The sequence below is a fragment of the Triplophysa rosa genome, linkage group LG1, assembly GCF_024868665.1.
Source record: "Triplophysa rosa linkage group LG1, Trosa_1v2, whole genome shotgun sequence".
Classification (NCBI taxonomy): domain Eukaryota; kingdom Metazoa; phylum Chordata; class Actinopteri; order Cypriniformes; family Nemacheilidae; genus Triplophysa; species Triplophysa rosa.
In genome coordinates this window covers 38,429,466-38,449,169 of record NC_079890.1, presented here as the reverse complement: position 1 = coordinate 38,449,169, position 19,704 = coordinate 38,429,466, and the positions used below count along the sequence as shown (strand labels likewise).

The 19,704-nt window shown below is 36.4% G+C and overlaps 1 protein-coding gene across 1 annotated transcript in view; it reads right to left on the bottom strand.

Annotated features, from left to right (window-relative positions):
• The window catches only part of LOC130552928 (C-myc promoter-binding protein-like), a 21,779-nt gene extending 3,452 nt beyond the window's left edge, over window positions 1-18,327 (bottom strand). Inside the window, exons 1-27 of the mRNA XM_057331652.1 lie at window positions 18,229-18,327; window positions 16,426-16,745; window positions 15,747-15,987; window positions 15,378-15,447; window positions 14,979-15,148; window positions 11,865-12,139; window positions 11,723-11,789; window positions 11,595-11,653; window positions 11,368-11,512; window positions 11,066-11,241; window positions 10,549-10,649; window positions 10,256-10,465; window positions 8,856-9,001; window positions 8,702-8,737; window positions 8,183-8,301; window positions 6,728-6,860; window positions 6,444-6,650; window positions 5,549-5,677; window positions 4,680-4,827; window positions 4,197-4,280; window positions 3,467-4,104; window positions 1,985-2,102; window positions 1,818-1,900; window positions 1,513-1,688; window positions 1,342-1,425; window positions 823-895; window positions 159-413 (exon numbers count right to left, since the gene is read on the bottom strand). Of these exons, the coding sequence (XP_057187635.1) occupies window positions 159-413; window positions 823-895; window positions 1,342-1,425; window positions 1,513-1,688; window positions 1,818-1,900; window positions 1,985-2,102; window positions 3,467-4,104; window positions 4,197-4,280; window positions 4,680-4,827; window positions 5,549-5,677; window positions 6,444-6,650; window positions 6,728-6,860; window positions 8,183-8,301; window positions 8,702-8,737; window positions 8,856-9,001; window positions 10,256-10,465; window positions 10,549-10,649; window positions 11,066-11,241; window positions 11,368-11,512; window positions 11,595-11,653; window positions 11,723-11,789; window positions 11,865-12,139; window positions 14,979-15,148; window positions 15,378-15,447; window positions 15,747-15,987; window positions 16,426-16,736 (4,254 nt within the window). The 5' untranslated portion in view covers window positions 16,737-16,745; window positions 18,229-18,327. The remainder of the gene's footprint in view (window positions 1-158; window positions 414-822; window positions 896-1,341; window positions 1,426-1,512; window positions 1,689-1,817; window positions 1,901-1,984; window positions 2,103-3,466; window positions 4,105-4,196; window positions 4,281-4,679; window positions 4,828-5,548; window positions 5,678-6,443; window positions 6,651-6,727; window positions 6,861-8,182; window positions 8,302-8,701; window positions 8,738-8,855; window positions 9,002-10,255; window positions 10,466-10,548; window positions 10,650-11,065; window positions 11,242-11,367; window positions 11,513-11,594; window positions 11,654-11,722; window positions 11,790-11,864; window positions 12,140-14,978; window positions 15,149-15,377; window positions 15,448-15,746; window positions 15,988-16,425; window positions 16,746-18,228) is intronic.
• Window positions 18,328-19,704: the final 1,377 nt, after the last annotated feature.

Genomic DNA, 19,704 nt, shown 5'->3' with positions numbered 1-19,704 from the left:
GAGTGAGTGAGTGAGTGAGTGAGTGAGTGAGTGAGTGAGTGAGAGAGTGAGTGAGTGAGTGAGTGAGTGAGTGAGTGAGTGAGTGAGTGAGTGCAAGGATGGATGGATGGAATGGTATTTAGATAAATGGATGGATGGATGAGTGGATGGTTTGGTACCTGTGATCCTCTGTTGCAGTGTTCTGAGGTCAGTATGAGTCCCGTCAGGTTGCTAGGTAACTGAAGTCGTGTGAAGTAACACATGAGGTTCCAGTAGATGATGGGATGTTTATCCACCACAGAAGAACGACAGATGATGTCACTGCCCTCGTTCTCTATTAAACTCTCCAGTTCTTTCCACAGCACCAGTGGACTGAGATACTGTATCGTCACCGGCTCTGGATGATGCAGACGCCAGGATAAACTCAACCGATCCTGAAAATACATTCATATTCACATTTACATATATCGCTGCTGTCCTTCTGAAACCTCGTATCTCCGTATTTGGCGATTTTAATTTTTTGCCATAAATCATTATCATTAGTCACCCTTTATGTTTGTCACTGGGTTTTGGAAAATCTAACCATGTCAACTTTTTCCACTCTACATCATCTACGAAATCCTTAACCTGTCAACATTCATGTTAACCAGGTATAAGTATAAAATATGAAATCCTTATTTGAGATTTATTTTTTCCTCACTATTAACTTTAAAAAAAAATTAAATAACAGATGTTCTTATAAACATCTATCCAGGAAGTAAAATATAACCTTCAGAATCTTATCACACAGGGAATATGTGATAGCATCTTCAAATCATCTTTTATGTTGTGTGTGTGCGTTACCGTAGCAACGGATCTAATGGATTCCTCCACAGGTCTGAAGGTTCTGCTGTTGTGTGTCTCTGGATTCGTCTGTCTGAGGTTTGAGTAATAATGAAAATATGAGCTCTCAGTATTTATATTTTCAGAATTTATAGTTTCAAAACTTCATTCAGATATTTCTTCTAAGAAAAAGAGTCGGAAACGTGTCTGTCATTGGAGTTTGAGAAGAGATGTCAACAATGTGTCAAACTGAGCTCAGATTTGTCAAGTCTGCGATCAAACGTCGATATTATTGAAGGTCTCAATATGAACTCAAACATTTCTCATCAAATCCGGATTATTTTACCTCTACATTCATTTACACCTCGTTTGATTCTGTTTTGATTTTAAGAGAAACTTTCTGACTTAAACTGAGAACTCCATCAAATCTCCTGAGCTATGAAAGAGCAACATTCAACATCGATGTCAGATAACTGCATTCAATTAAATGATTGGTTTATAATAAATGTCAACATTCATATGTTCATTGTTTTTGAGCACCTGCTGCTGTCATGAGGAGCTGATGTCGATGTCGGTGTGAAGGGTTCCAGCATCTTCTCTGATGGACTGCTTTTCAGAAACAACCTGTCAGAGGAATCCAGAACGCGTGAGAAGAACATGTATGACAGTAAATGTAATGTGATGTACATGGAAGAGATTGCATCTGAGAACCTCCCGGGCTGTCTGAGGTCTCTGATCTCTATGTTCAGGAAGGGAAGGAAGGTGTTGGCACAGAATGGACAGGAAGCGTTGAGATTGGAGTCATCTGCTGTCCAGCCGGCCATGATCTCTTCATCATACACCAGACAGTCACACGTCTGACAGCGCGAGCAGCTCGACATCAGCACCTAACAACACACGTACATATTCATATGCTACAGTAGTGGGTTATTTCTAACATCTGCGCCGTTAACTTGGACTTTGGCAGAGTAAATGACTGATTTAGATCGAGTTCATAAAGATTGAGTCCTGCTCACCTCCATGGCACAGTTCTGCTCGTCGTCTCTGTGATCAGAATGATCTGCACAGGTCCAGTCTCGCCGTGTAAAAATACAAGCTGCTGAGGTAAACATCCGTCAGATATACTGTACATACTGTAGTATACAGGGGAAGAAATGAGAATATTTGTGTCGTGTCGGTTTACATGAGTGTTCTGGTGATGCTGATTGGTCAACAGATGATGATGTCACACAGTGCTCTTCATCTTCAGCATCATTCTCTTTCTCAGATGAAAACACGCCCTGTTTGTCTGAATCACTGTCCTGCACACAATACAAAAAGTACAATATTATATATATTAAACATTTTATACATTGCGAAAAATGACATTCTTATGAAGGATTCTTGTTTTAAAGTACAAATATCTTAACATTCTTAAATTAAGATACATTTTGTTGACAAGAAAAGTGACCTTAGGTATTTGTCTTGGGAAAGAAAAGATAAGAATAAGCAACATAAAAAAATCTGGAAAAAAAAAAGTTTGACTTTTTTAAGTACTTAATTTAAGATTATTTTTCTTACTCCATTTGCAGATGTTTTGCTTGTTTTAAACATAAACGTCCCTAATTCTTATATTTTCTTTCGTAAAACAAGACTAAATATCTTCTGTCAAGATATTTAAATGTATCTTGATTTAAAAAGTTTTAGATATATTTCAGTAAGAAATTAATATTTTATAATCTTTTTTTGTTTGCACAACAAGATATTAAAATGGTTAATATATGTATGATTCATGTATAATAATGTAGAAAACCTTATTTTAAGATACATTTAAATGAGAAACAAAATTACTTAAGAGATGCAGTCTTTTTTTTTTAAAAAAAAGATGGTTACTAAAGCAAATGTTTAATTATTTTGTTAAATTACCGTTACCAAATTAAATTAAATTAAGTTTAAATTAAATTTTTAATAGCTTAAATTAAGCGATTCAATATTTTGTTAAATTATGGTTACTAAATTAAGATATTCAATATTTTGTTAAATTATGGTTACCAAATTAAATTCTTAATTACATATTTTGTTAAAATATGCTTCCTAATTAAATCATTAAATATTTTGTTAAATTATGGTTATTAAATTAAATTAAGATATTAAATATTTTGTTGAATTATGGCTACTAAATTAAATTATTATTTTTTAAAATTATGGTTACTAAATTAAATTATTAAATAAATATATTTTTAATTGTGGTTAATAAATGAAATTAAGTATTGTGTTAAATTATGTTTACTAAATTAAATTATTAATTAAATAAAATTATGAAATATTTTGTTCAATTATGGTTACTAAATTAAATTAAATAACTAAACATTTAGTTAAATTATGGTTACTAAATAAATAAAAAAAATTCGTTCATTTTGTTTCTCAAGTAAATATATGTTGATATTTGTACTACAAAACAAGACAACATGAAATTCATTTTTTGGCAAAATAGAAAAATGTTTTGGGCAGTATGGTGCCATCGACAACCTTGAACATCAACAGAAACTTTCATTTGTACAAATGGTTTTAAAGAATATCAATAGATATGAATGAAAGAAATGAATGCACAGTGAATTGCAATGTGTCATTAGATGCATTGACTTGATTCAACACACAGATCGAACACTCCTGTACTGTCACTCACTTTAGCAAACTGTGAATACCATCGACTGGCTCTCTCGGCCACCTCTCGTCCTGCAGACATGACGCTGCTCTTGAGAACATCCAGTGATGGAGGGAGGAGAGAATCTATCCCCACAGATGAGTTTGGAGATGCAGACATCAGACGCGGGCTGTGATTGGACACGACACCGAGGTCCACGCTCGGCGCTCGGCTGCTCCGCGGACTGCAGGAGTGTTTCATGTACATCTCGATCTCTTCTGCCAGGTGACGGCTGACAGACGGACTGCAGACGGTGTCTTGAAGCGAAGATTCTGTGTCCTCCTCAAACTCTGAGGCCAGCAGAGAAAGAGGATCACAGCCCGTCTTCACATCCATCCGTCTGGAAGCACGTCGAGTTTCAGAGCGACCGCTGTTAGTCCACATCATCTCTACATCTGTTGTGTTGTCTAAATCCAGATCCTCAAAGGCAAAGATGGGGGTCGAGTCCGGATCTCTGGAGTCCTGGCTGTGCGTCTTTGCTCTCGTGTTGTGTGAGCTGTCACGGCACGCGTGTTGAGCACCGGACCTGTCAACAGATCTGTGATGACATCTACACGAACGGCTGTTGACCACACCGATGTCTTCTAAAGACGATGAGAACAGCAGTCCGGCGTCATGATCTACAGTCATGGAGAAACAGTACAAAGAAAGAAAATAATGTAAATGTACATTTGCATTTATAAAATCTTTCTGATGTGTCTCACAGACTCACAGGATGGATTGGCATGGGAAAGCGGTGGTGATGCGGAACGAGTTTGTGTGTGATGTGATGGAGGTCCGTGGTCACTGACAGTCTCTGTGAATGACCAAAAAATATTCACAGATTCAATGAAAGATGATAGAAACATGCACAATCATGTGAGAGATGATACAGTAAAAAAATATAAAAAGTTGTGCACATCCCAAATGGGTCCAAGTGCAGGACAAAAAATGTAGAAAAATAATGTTAATGAATAATTATATGATTTGATTTGTTAAGTCAGTGGACATTATAGTTTTTTTCTTCGAGATCATACACCCCACATCAACATTTACATTTACGCATTTGGCAGACGCTTTTATCCAAAGGGACTTACATTGCACCAACCAACCAAACACCAACAAATTTCAGATCAAGGGAATCGCGGTTTGGCTCTTGAATATTTGTGTTTCACTAGAATCACATTTGTATCTGTGAGATGTGTGTCGTGTGCACCTGTACAAGAGTAGTGAGTTAAAGTAACGTGCTGCTGTTTCTTCAGGCCGCTTTTCAAGTGAGCGATGGCCATAATCACATTTCTCAGTTTAGACCAGAGGAAATATCCTCCTCGAGTGCCGGACGGCCAGACGTTCTCCAACACAGCCTGAAAAACACACACGCAAATAGCATACATCACACTGTTTAATAACCACACATGAAGGCCGAGAGGTGGAACTGATCAGATCATAGAATTTCCAATTAAGAATTTAAAGGTCCAGTGTGTGAAATTTAGCAGCATCTAGCGGTGAGTTTGCAAATTGCAACCAACGGCTCACTCCAACCCTCCCAGCCACTACAGCACTAAAATGTCGTCACATTTTCGCTTCTTTGCCGAAGGAGATTTTTGTATTTACAAAACGCGTTCTGTAGAGCAGTTCGTCCGTTTAGGGCTACTGTAGAAACAACATGGTGAATTCATGTAAGAGGGCCCGCGGTGTATGTAGATAGAAATAGCTCATTCTAAAGTAATAAAAACATAAAGTTTCTCTATGTAAGGTCTTTATACACCTCTGAAGATATAGTTATGTGTATTATATTGCATTTCTGTCAATAGATCCTCCAAAAAATTACACACTGCACCTTTAAATAACTTTTAATTCAAATAAAATGCATATTAAAATGATTACAATTACAATGTTGCGTTTAAAATATTGGTGAGTTACAACACCTACAGTATGCGTCAGTGTACCTATTCATGCACGTATTCTTTGACTTCAAGCGCACACACACAATGTGTTTTTTTGCTTTTTGGGATTTACGTAAATTAGAGGTGTCGTGTATAAAATTGGTAATTAACGACAAATGGTGGGATTCATCTGATGTACCTTGTTGTAATATCCATAAGTGATGGCATTAGGATGAAGGCCGGCCTTTCTCATCTGAGACAAAACCCTGACAGCCAACACGGGCTGACCGTACTCGCCACACAACTGCATCACAATACGATAACACACCTACAACACACAACGTGTGAAGATACTAAATGATCGCTTTATATCACTGCCACAATACACAAAGAAAAATCACATCAATGTGCTGAATAAAGTTATAAAAGTGTAAATGTCTACTAGAAATACAACAGCTGGAGCGTTAACCAAAAATTAGATCTCTTTAAAGAGTAAATATTTTGTGATTTTTAAGGTCTTACTTTGGTTTATGGAGTGCCCAACAACAAGTTTATGTACATACACGGTGTAAAAACACTTTCTTTTTCTAATAATAGGCCGTTATTGTTACCTTACTTCTTGACTGACTCTCAAATGATTCTTCTGGCGATTCATCTGTCTAATCCCCTCCTTTCTGTCAGCCTACTCTGATCTGATTGGTCAGATGGTCTAGTCTGCTGTGATTGGTCTACCGCGTGCAGTGTCGCAAATGAAACGTATTATATTATATTATGTATATAACATATTATATAGCTCAGATTTGTCAAGTGTGCAATCAAAAGTCAATATTATTGAAGGTCTCAATATGAACTCAAACATTTCTCATCACATTTACTCAAATCCAGATTATTTTACCTCTACAATCGACATTCATTTTACACCTCCGTCCTCTTCATGTGTTTCAACAAGTACGCTCTTATTTATTTCCGTTTTTATTTCAATTTAGGGAGAAACAGCTAAAACGGTTTGGAGACTGAAATGAAACCCAGCAGAGATCTCCATCAGATGTGATGTTCGTGGTGTGTTTGTGTTGATATGTGTTGTATGATTTCACCTCATCCGGAGGCTGTAGTGTTCTCTCTCTCATCTTCCTCAGCGTGTCGTATGCGGCGTGTAGCGCCCGTGTTTTCGAAGGACACACTTTGATGTACGCTGGCAGACAGATGAACCACAGGCCGAATGAACAGCACAGCAGACGTCTGGACCACAGATGAGGCTCGGCGGAATATTTGTGAGCCGTCTTCTGTGCCCACTTCAATTCCTACAGAAAAAGAATGATGCCACATAAATGTGCGATAAAAACACTTTTATCATGATGAATATGCAGATCTCCTGCACCTGTTTGGTCCGTCTGAGTGTTGAATCGGTTTGTGTTGGACAGGTTTGTTGGATTAGTGTCTGTTTAGTGCTGGTTGGAAAGTCGACCACACGATCAAACAATTCATTTCTTAACAGTGGAAAACCGCTATAACTGAAACACACACAAAACAAATACATTTAACATTAAATTCACACTATTTATAATACACTTACGGAAAATATACGGTAATATAGACGGTGATAAAACAAATGTTACTGCACATGCGCGCGTTAATGAACTACCCTTAAACTCCGGTACACATTCACAAACAATACAGTGCCTGTAGATTATTAAAAGAAACCGAGAAGAACCGTAAATTGGCTGAATTTGTCTCTCCAATATTTTGAATTTAGACTGCGATACCAAGCTCAACCGCTAGATGTCAATGTACTGTACGGTTAAGTCCCAGTGAAATTGAAAACCACAATGCCTACTTTTTCATGAAATATTGCTGCATTTATTGTAAATAGTTTGTCAATGCGAGTCATTCTACAGTATTATTAAAATTCGTGTGCCCTCATAATCTTCAGTTAAAATCTGAAAATGCGCTTCCGTCCTGTAATGACTAACCGTCTTAAATGACGTATGTTGGACGGCTTGGGCGGAGCATCCATTAACTCCTCCCCTTCAACTGTCAGTCTGCTGCCAGTTCTGTTTCAAAATGCAACGGATGTTTTTATACATCCAATCAAATCGCAGAGAAGGAAGAAAGCCACGCCCACTATTTTCATCACTCGGAAATGCGTCATAATACGGAAGTAAAAACGATCGCAACTTCCGGTTCACGGGGGCTTTAAATGCAACCAAACTACAGGACCCTTGCAACAAATTGTTTATTTAATACAATTATTATACAATAAAATAATAATATAAATTAATTTGAACATAAATTAAATAAAATATAAAATGTTATTAGACACTAGCCAAACACAAACCGGAAGTTAACTGCAGTCCAGGCGCGCATGTCCTGTGAAACGGTGTTTATGTATTTGAAAGTATATACAGTAAAATAATACATTGTTAATATATTACAATATATTGCATAATAATGTACGCTTTTCATATATTAATAATTATAAAACGGTCAGTTCTGGTCCTTGATTCTGATTGGCTGAGCGGAGTTCTAAGCCGTTATAAAATACCTCAATATATAACGGCTGACCGCACCACATAGCCTAAATATCATTTTATTTACTTTATTTGATGAAACCTTGCTAAGCATATGGAATAACCGTTTTATAAAAGCAATAAGCCCCGCGAAGCAGTGGGTTACAGTGCATTTTATAACAGCTACAGGGTTTTAGGCACTCCGCTTCGTGCCACAACGCCCTTACCTGTTATAAAATGCTTATTGCTTTAATATAAACACGAATTATATTGGATTATATTTTCCAGTATATTCTCATTGATTTTTGTTTGTTTAGGGTGTGTACCTGTAGCTCAGCATGTGTTCCTCTCCGTCAGGTGAGGTGGGCAGTTCAGGTGGGCTGATAAATACTGTGTGTTCACTACAATATGATTTATCCAATTCAATCAGTCGACTTTCATCCTTCTAAACACAACACATCAATCATATACATTTAAAGTTTATGTATAAACATATAAAATGCAGATGCTGTAGTAAAGCAGGCATGTGTTAATATGTTTTTACCACGGTAAAGAGCTGATGATGTTAGTTCAGATGCGAATAACAACACATCAGCTTTAGTAATGATGCACCGGTACTCCATGCACTTGCTGTGAGTCAAAAGAAGATCGTGAATACTTTTGTTTCTTTCAGGTAGAAAAAGACATAATATGTCAGTAGCACACAGACGATCTCAAATCCAACACACACAAACTAAAAACCACAAAATCTTTCAAGAGAATTTCTAGCTGAAGCAAACTCAAACACTCCAAACGTTGTGAAGATGACCAGGAGACATCCAGAGTTTATTCTTATGAGCTTATACCTTAACTCCATCACTGTTTTGCTCTGTGCCGTGAAGCTTTCGGAAGTGAAATCACACACAGGATGAGATAAAAAAAAGAGAAGAGAAACATATAAAACACAATACTGATTGAATTTCAGTTGTATTGAGGTGTTTTCGGGTGAATTTGACAAACCTTCTCAACGCATTCATCAAAGAAAGCCAGACTGGCATCTCTGTCACTGACAAATGAACGCTCCTCAATAAACCGCATAAACATCTGAGTTTTCGTCAACAATGAATAAAACGTTTGTTTTGAGGAGTCCTGATGTCTCACGAACCCTGTGTGAGAATAAAACACAAATAGGCCTACACTAAGCAAAGCAATGACAGAATAATAATATGCATCCAGCCACCCTTACAATACTGTAGTATACTTCAACTTCATTTATTAAGTACAGTATACTTTAGCATAACCAAGTATATACTGTAGTATGCATTGTGTAGTATTAGTGTACAGTAAGTTCATTGTAAGTGTACTATATTAATACTACTAAACAAAAACTAAACTGGCCAATGTTTTGTTCTTAAAATTATCCTTTTAAGTGTACTTTACATGTAACAGTCATTTCTAAACTTTGAGTACGACCTTTTTCTGAGAACACTCTAAAAAATGTAACTGTAATTTTATGTGAAACAATTTACACTCAAATTGAGTACATTTTAAAGCTGTGAAATCAATGAAATATACTGTTTAAATTGTGTAAATGTAAGTAAAAAGTGTACGTAAATGTGAGTAACTCAAATATTTCTATTAATATTCACCCAAAATATTAAGTGTATATAAAAATATAATTTGTTCATTAAATACTTATTTTTTCATTAAATAATATATAATAAATAAATAATATATGTAAATTTTAGAGAAATCAAATGTTGGATTTTTTAATCATTTTTTAATACGTCCCACTGAAATATCAGTTAAATGATTTTAAAAGATTGTATTAAGTTAATATAACTGTTTATTTTTTGTGATATTTACTAAGCCACATAAATTTTTTTTAGAGTGAAGTGCATATAATAGACTGAATGTATATATATTTTGAAGTATAGTTTAACATAAGTATAGACGGTTTCATCTTAAAGTCCCGGTGAAATAAAAAATCACAATGCCTATTTTTTCATGAAATATTGCAGCGTTTATAGTAAATAGTTTATCAATGCTTGTCATTCTCTTTTTAAAAATCGTGTGCCCTCATAATCTTCAGTTAAAATCTGAAAGTGCACTTCCTTCCTTTAACGACTATCTATCTTATTTTAGACGGCTTGGGCGGAGCATCCGTTAACTCCTCCCCTTCAACTGTCAGTCTGCTGCCAGTTCCATTTCAAAATGCAACGGCTATTTTTATACATCCAATCAAAGCACAGAGAAAGACGAAAGCCACGCCCACTATTTTTCTCATTCGAAATTCCTTTTCACTCGGAAATGTGTCAAAATACGGAAGGAAAAATGATCGCAACTTGCGTTTCACGGGGACTTTAACGACACAAACAAACGTTACTGATGAAAGGGTCTATAGCACCAAAGCTGCTCACCCTGTAGATCAAACAGTGATGTGGCGTCTGTGGCTGTATCTGAAGGAACATCGATGATGGGTCTCAGAAAGCTCCTGTAACCCTTTAAAATATCAGCCATGAAGCACAGAAACACCTCTTGAATGTTCAGCTCCACCGTCTGGAAAGTCCGTCCACTGCTGAGCTCCAGATCACACATGAATAAATCTAACAATCCATCATCTCTGGGTCCTGTATCAAACACAAACACACTCACTCACATCTCTGATGTCTCACCTGAACACAGATTTGCATGTACAGTATATAATGACTACCATCAGACATCTCCACATAGAGATCTTTGAGGGCATTCAGAAGTTTTTTTCTGGCTTTCTTCGGCAGGATCTTCAGTGTCAGAGCTTGTGTTTCTTCAGCGCTAAACACACACATACACAAAAGCACACGTGAAATAAAATGCAATCAAATCCAACTGGCCGTTAAATAGGAACACAAAACCGCATCCAATTAAACTCGAAATACACTGACAAAAAAGTTCACATCGTTCTTGAAATTGAAGTCAATATGAACATCCACGAACAAAAAAAGAAAATCTGACCTCAAATAAGTATTTTTAAAAGAAATGTACTTTTTTGCTGACCACAAAGTGTTTTGACCACTGTAAGTATGATGTGATGCAATAATACGTTTTTGCTGTAAAACTCATCAAACTTTTATCGTTTCACTAGTCAAGATTGAAAAGATGAGGTAGTGGAACCGATTTGTTCCAAAAAATTGGATTGAACTGAAGGCATCAGTTTAGAATCGCCGGGATGTTCTGTGATACAAACTCACCGAAAGATGTTGTTTGTATCCAGATCCACACATATGACATCCAGCGGTGGTTCATAGATGTCGAAGTATCGCGAATCCACACCCACAATGAACGGACAGGGAGCGCTGAGAACACCCGACAGAGAGAGAGGACACAGCGGGATATACGGACACTGCCACTGCAACGGGAAGAGCATCTGAAAGCAAAACCTCCCACGTTACATCACTCATCTCACCTGTGAAGCACACATTCAAATCTACATTCACGCAGAAGCGTGTGATCTTATGTGTTCATAAGAGTTCATAAGAGTGAATAAACTGACAGACAGCAGAGCTTCAGCGACGCTGGTGAGGACGGCCGCTTGCGTCGAGTGCATCACAATCTTCTGCTCCGTCAGAGCAAACAACAACACAGAGGTTGTGTTCTCAGGACCCAAGTGCTTCAGAAGAGTACAGAAACGACCACCGCTGGAACACACACACGCAGCTTTGTTTTGTTATCTTTGTGATGATAAATAAAAACCACAAACACGCTTCACACGAGCAGTACCTCAGAGGTAAAGGACAGAGGACCGGCCGACTGAACAACACGCTGTCATGAGGAGATAACTGTGAAACACAAACACGTTTTATTCTGATGACAAGACTGCCGCTGAGCACACACACACACACACACACCTGCAGGAGAATGCGAGGTCTCTGTGCGCTGGGAAACGGAACGTTGTGCATGAAGTGTGAGATGTGTCTGCAGGACAGAGAGGAGATGATGTCAGCTCACAATCACATCAGATCATTCAGGTTTCCTATGTTTCAGACTGACTTCTCAAGGGGCAGAGCATGAGGTCCAGATACCGAGTAACGGTAGAGGAAGGTCAGAAACTTCTTGAAAGGGTCAAAGAACGGCCAGTGAGACAGAACGCAGATGCATTTATTAGCGTGAATGATTCCTGACGCTACAGGTGAGCTTGTGTCGGCTCTGGAGCAGGATTTCACGCGTGTGGTTTTTGACTCCGTCATGTTCAGCTGTTTTCTCTGATGCTCTGTTAAACGCTCTTCTGCATACACTTCAAAAAACTGCAGCGCTGCACCGTACACCTGCAGAAACACACGGACACAATACCGAGTGCAGTAGATATCCCACATTGAAGAATACTGCAGTATACGTCATTATTAACTACAATGGAGTCAATGAAAGTACCACGCTTTCATTTTCATGTACACTATAATATTCTGTAGTGTTAACTTCTAGTAAATCCTATGGTATACGGTAGAATGTACTGTACTATAGTAAACTGTAGTGAAGTGTACTGTAGTATATTACAGCAATTGCTACACCTGGTTAATGTACAGTATAATATAGTGTTCTGTAGTATTAACTGTAGTGAATTGATAAGCTGTAGTAAACACCGTAGTATACCAAGTTTTTACTATAGTAAACTGTCCTGTATAATGGAGTATGTTGTAGTGATTACTACACTTTGTATACTATAGTATTCTGTAGCAGACCGATAAACTGTACTGAATACTGTAGAATACTTTAGTATTTTCTATAGCACTTTACTAGTATTGCTGTAGTAAACTGTAGTATGCTGTAGTATGTTATAATTGCTACACTTTGGAATGTGTATTCTTGATAGTAAATTGATAAACTGTACCGAATACTTTAATCTTCTTTAATATTATTTTCTATAGTAAAACTATAGTACTTTAGTATTACTGTAGCATGGTGTAGTATGCTGCAGTATGTCATAATTACTACACTTTGGTTTGTGTATTCTGTATAGTAAATTGACAAACTTTACTAAATATTCTAGTATACTTGAACACTATGGTGAGCAGTGTTGGGTGTAACTAGTTAGTAAGTAATTAGTTACTGTAATTTAATAACTTTTCCTTAGAAAAAGTAAAGTAAGGGATTACGCTTATTTTTTCTGTAATTTAGAAATGTTATTGAACTAAATAATGTTATATATTCAATAGTGGAAATGACATCAAAATTATAAGAAAGTAATTAATAATAAGTAAATAAAAACTTTTTGGAGAGAGTAATTTGTACAGTAATCTAATTACACTATTGAATATGTAATAAGCAGAGGTGGACGAAGTACACAACTTCCTTACTTGAGTGAAAGTACAGATACTACTGGTCAAATATTACTCCACTACAAGTAAAAGTTGTAAAGACAGATTCTTACTTAAGTAAAAGTACAGAAGTACGTGCTTTTAAAAGTACTCAAGTATTAAAAGTAAATTTCCTTTATGTCAGTTGTGCATTGTTTTATTGTCGTATACCTTATGCCTCTGAAGCAACCTACTGAATACACAGAGTAGCTCACAGTATCAGTGGTATAAAGGAGTAGTTCACTTCAAAATTTGCCCCCATTGACTTTCCATAGTAGTTTTTATTCCTACTATGGAAAGTCAATGGGGGCAAATTTTGCAGTGAGCAACTCCTTTAAGAGTTTTATATGTTTAGCGCATATATGTTTAGTTAAGATATAATCCTGTATGATCATTTAGCCTAATTATCCTCATTAGCCCCCTAGTCCTATATGTATTTATGAGCAGTGTTCTTTTATTTTGTATATTCCCTTTACCAGTTTTAGCAGCAATTTGCCAGTAAGTAGTAAGGTTCTTGTAAATAGTAAAGTGTAGAAGCCATGTGTTTGTTGGATTTATTACCATTTGTATTACCATAATTTAACTACAACCATAAACTATAGCTAGTATAATGAAACTATGGTATTTTTAGTTGGTGTGGTTTTACTAAAGATTATTAATTGGAGTATGGTTCCTATATTTAGAAAATGGTAAATTTGTGGATACTGTGGTTTTACTGCAAATACCATCCCTGCTGAAAAAAACAATGATTTTTTTAATTAGAATGAGATTTTTAAATTAAATTCCTCTTTGTAGTGTGTTTTGGGTTTTATTCCAATAGGATTTACCATCCCACCAATAGAATCCATCACATACAAGTAGACAACAAGTATCCATAGTACAATTCCCATTATAACCATTAAATCCATTACATTTTATGTTGTATTTTGGGCAGGGTTCTATTGTTTTTATTTCAACAGGAATACTTCAACTATAGTTACTTCAGTAAAAACATCATTCATTTTCCAAATCGCTTTAAATGATATAGCAGCAGATCAGAAGTTAACACGCACGTGTAGCTCAAGGTGTATGTGATGCTTATTTACCGTTTAGCCGTTATGCCGATCATTTTCATGACAATGTTTCTATGATCTTTGACTGATCGTAACCCACAGATGATTACACCACACTTTAACATGTGCCTTTTTCGTCTTTTATTGTTCTATTTGCCTTTTTAGAGCGCTATCAACGGTGTAGCAGCGCCTACGTTTACATTAGTTTAGCGGGGAAGATCCCAGAGTTGCCAGATTTGCGTTAAAAAAATCTGCCAAATGGCCATTCAAAGCTTGCCGGAAAACCGCGAGCTTAGAAAAACTGAAATACTTGGCAACAGTAAAAGGTCCTGGCAGATCGCAAGCCAGATAAATTGCGCACACAGGAAACCCCGCTGCATAGAAACCATTTTCTACTTTTGGACCTTTTTATAAATGTAGTGGAGTAAAAAGTATGATATTTGTCTTTCAAATGTAGTGAAGTTAAAGTACAAGTACTCAGAAAAAATAATACTCAAGTAAAGTACAGATACTCAAAAAGTGTACTTAAGTACAGTACTCAGGCAAATTTACTTCGTTACTGTCCACCACTGGTAATAAGTAACTAGTAATTAATTACTTTTTCAGAGTAACTTACCCAACACTGATGGTGAAACACTATAGTATAGGAATTTGACTACAGTTTACTATAGTAAATACTAAAGTATACTACTAAAATGTAGTAGAGGAGAAGATGTGGTTAAAAGCGAGCACAAAAAGTGTATGAGATCAGTAAAGTTCACCTTCTCTCCTGACGCTCCGGTCAACACAAATGTAGAGTAGGTTGGCAGCAGGTACTTGACGTGCGGCGTCCAGCGCTCCACTGAAACTCCCATCGGCAGACAGAACATGGGTACAGATTCAGGCAGAGAAAAGGACTCGTAGTCTTCTTCGGGATATCGACTCAGCATTTCTAAACACAATCAAACCTGTATGTTTAACATCACTTGATGGTTTTTTTGAATGATCTGGATACTGATGAATGAAAGAAAGATGTTTAACATGATATCAGCAAGAACAGATTTATAAGATGATGCTGGTTTTATTTCATGTATTGTGTTTTGTGCATTCCTATACAGTATTTATTGATTTTAATGTGCAGTTTTGCATGTGTTGTGCATCGTGTTTAAAAGGGAACAAACCTGCTCTATAAGCAACAGAGTTGCTGTTCATCACAGACTTCTTGTAGCAAAGATATACAGCTGAACCCCACTACATAAAAACAAGATAAAGACAACACGAATGACAAACAGAAAATAAATGAACCCTGAAGAAATTATTTCATAAATGCAGAAATAAATACAAATAACATAAAAAATAAATAATGTGTGGAAAAAAATAATGTGTGTTCCTGACCAGCATTTCTTTACTTATGCACATCATTTAATTATTCATTTCTGTATGTATTTTTCAATGATGTAGGTATACTTAAGTGATTTATTGTTCTCCATAGTGTTAGAGCCAACCACATAAATGAAACACACGAGATATGATGTTGGGTTTATGTTTACCATACTGCTGCTGAGATTCTTGTCTATTTTACAGAACGTGCAAGGAGTTTTTTCTCCTTTTCCGGGTACGATGATACAGATGTCTGTGATACAGACGGGCGCAGGGCTCTCCGTCGCTCGCTGATATGTGATGTAAATGCGTTGAGATGAAGTGCCGCTCAGGTTTGCCGGGCGTCCGTACGGTGTCTTCTGAATGACATGATGTCCTTGCTTTACTTTCTCTTTCCATTCATAAATAACTCTAAAAAACACAATAACAGACCAGACAGTGTCATAGAGCAATCAAGAACAACAAACAAAAAATAAATAACATTTATGAACCAACAGCAACAAACAAGCAATAAAAGGATTTAGCTTCATTTGAAGAGGTTTTCTATAGATAACAGTTATCTTATTCCTGTTTTTAAATAGTTTCTTTTTCTTATTTCTGTCTTTACTGCTAAAATGTGTTTTCTGTAAAGCTGCTTTGCAATAATGCAAAACTTACAGAAATACATTTGAATTTAACATCAACCAATGGGAGTCATTCATCAGAATTTATTCATCGTTCATTCTAGAATTCTAAGAACATGACATGAAAATGGGATTTTTGTGTCTTTTAGTCCATTCTTTTTTTTAGGCCACATGTATGAACGTTTTGTCAGATCAATACACTTATTAAACACACATCCACATTTACCCCAGGTCTGTGAGAGGCGCTTTGTCTCGTCCTCGTCTGTAGCAGATGTAAAATTCTGGTGCCATCAGACTGCCGTGGTTAAGATCAGCGGACAGGCCTGATGGTGTGCTCTCTACACACGTGTAACCTGCAGGAACATCTTCACCTATAGATCGCATCAACACGATCACATCTGTGATGGGCAGTTTGGTCTGAGCTGCTTTATGACACGCGTCATCAAACACGACCTCCTGACCCAATGGAGCGGACGCTTCGCTCAGACCAGACACCACAAAATAATCGGCAACGCGCGGACCCCCGTCCTCCATCATCTCCAAAACCTGTATGACAGACAGAGAGAAACACAACAATACAGTAACAATTCAGTTGTGTAGTACAATATAGATTTAAAAAATATATAGATCACATATAGACTTCATATAGATTTCCGAGTTGAGAGGTTCATTATGTAAACGTTCTTTGCATGGCCTGCTTTAGTCCTGTCACGTTTATGTTGTTATGCCTTTTTTCTGTGAAGTGACACAAACACACCCGCTGTGTCTTTACTCCACAATGTCCTTGATATCACAACAAGGGCAACGTTTATTGTTACGGTATAACATCTGATCCATGCAAACTAACTCATTATGCAAAAATATGGAACTGATTATGCAAAAACTTCCGTGTCATTGTCTTCAAGTCACTTCTTGCATCTGTATCAAAGTAACTCTTCATTTAGTCTGTTATGCAGAAATGCATGAGAAAATAATTACGTTTTTTTGGTGATCATTATTGTCAGATTTAATTTATAATAGAATTCTAAAACATGCAAAGTGTTGTCCTTTTAAAATAAAGCACATCCCTGTACAGCATTACTGCTGCAAATCCTCTGAAAATATTGTTCGACATCACAATCTGATGATACATTAAGATAAACTATAATAGGTTATAGTATGGTTGATGTGTAATATGTTAAAGTCCCCGTGAACCAGAAGTTGCGATCGTTTTTGCTTCCGTATTCTGACACATTTCCGAGTGAAAAGGAATTTCAAAGGAGAAAATAAGTGGGCGTGGCTTGCGTTTTTCACTGCGGATTGATTGGATGTGTAAAAACAGCTGTTGCATTGATCTTGAAATGAAGCTGGCAGAAGACTGAAAGCTGAAGGGGAGGAGTTAACGGATGCTCCGCCCAAGCCGCCTAGTTTACGTCATTTCAGATGGATGGTCGTTTCAGGACGGAAGTGCATTTTCAGATTTTAACTGAAGATTATGAGGGCACACGGATTTTAAAAGGAAAATGACCCACATTGATAAGCTATTTACTGTAAACGCTGCAATATTTCATGAAAAAATAAGAATTGTCATTTTTAATTTCACTGGGACTTGTTATATTGTTAGATATGTTAAAAATTCCTTTTCCTGTTAGTCTGTATATAATCATGCTATTCCCAAACTTTATATTTTGAGAATAGAACCGTTTATTCAAAAGAACTGTCAAACATAACTGATTACCAGGAGGTTTCTGACCAAAAGGTTTCTATGCATTTCCCTTTGGAGAGTTCATGTAACTAAATCACAATATCACTCACTCACACCAACACGCATCCAGCACACTTTCAGTTGTTGTGAAATAGATTTGACCTTTAAAACAAACAAACTTTTAAGAGTTTAATTCCAAGTTTACAAACACATGCATCATCTCCACTGAGATCACAGACTGGTCCGGCCTATCCATCAAGACTGTTACTGTTAGCAAAACTCAGCCGTCAACAAGAAAAGGCAATACGACAGAGATTTTATATCATAGCTGAAACACATACTCACATATTCTATAGGCTATACAGTTTTATAGTAAATCCAGTTGTGATACAATGTTAAAGACTTCATATGTGAAGTAGAAGTGAAGTCAAACAAGCTTTGCCTTGAGCAACATGACTGTAATTCTGCCGGCGGAATAAATAGCTCTCAGCTAAACTTGTCTCTCTCAGTCCCATAGAGAACTACTGTGTGTGTGCGTGTGTGTGTGTGTGTGTGTGTGTGTGTGTGCGTGTGACAGGTGGGCCATTATATTTTAAGGTCTGACCCAAAGTTGCCCAACTAGTTCATCAAATACTTTTCATTTCCATTTCTCACATAAATTATAGGACACATTGAAGAACTCATTATGATTTTATTGTGAGTTTTAGAACTGGATAAACTGAGGAACATTTAAATGCTGCACCGGAAGAAGGTGGGCGGGTTTAAAGTGTGATGATTGACGGCTCTTATTAAATCCTTGGGCGTGGCTTGTTGGTTTTGACTAAATCCTTGGTGTTTCAAGTCTTACGAAACCTTTACCCTAACCTAACTCTAACCATATAAACTACTTGCCAAAAAACACGGTTGCGTGATGACGTCAGACTCGAAACACCAAGGATTTAGTGAGAGCCGATGATTGACAGCACCGACTGATCAGGCTCCTTCCAACCTTGAAACGTCATTTAAAACGTAATTTAAAAAGAATGAATTCTTCGGTATCAAACACTATGCCCTGTATCCAAACTCACTGTTTAATAAGAATGAAAACTCACATATATCGCGTTTTGTTTATGAAAGTTACAGTATCTCTCTCCTAAGAAAACTGCTTCCAATCCGTAGCGTCGTGTTATAGCCAATAAAACAAACTCAAATAAACCTTATAGACATAACCATGCAAATATAATCACAGTTCTTATATTATATCTGTAGAAATTAGCAGCTGTAAAACTGTAGAGAGTAAAAATGGGAAAAAATATATGTAAAATGTTTGATTATGTGGTGAACTATTTTACATGGTAAATATTATATTCCTAGAAAAAAGTTAGCAAATTCTGAAATGGAGACTTAAAAAAATCTCTGTTGCTTAGAAACAACAAAAAGAACGATAAGTTGATAAAATTTTTGGAGATTTTTTTTTAATTAATATGCCGCTTCTTACATACAATAATTTTTTATTATAAATAATGCTTTTTATTAGTTGTTTTATTTTATTTTTTCTCTGTGTGTGTGTATGTGTATTTAGAAATTTGTCCATAGGAAGAAGGAGGAATGTATTTCTTTTTTTCTCTCTCTCTCCTTGTTTATTGTGTTTATTGATTATTATAATATTGTAAGCTTCAAATTATATCAATAATAAAAAATAAAAAGCTGTGCCAAATGCGTCTTCGGAATTCGAAAACTCTAAAATCTGCTGCCTTTGGAAAAGCAACGTGTATTTTCATGTATAAACCATAGGTATAAATTTATGCGGTCTTAATGCAGGATTATGACGTTTTATGTTAC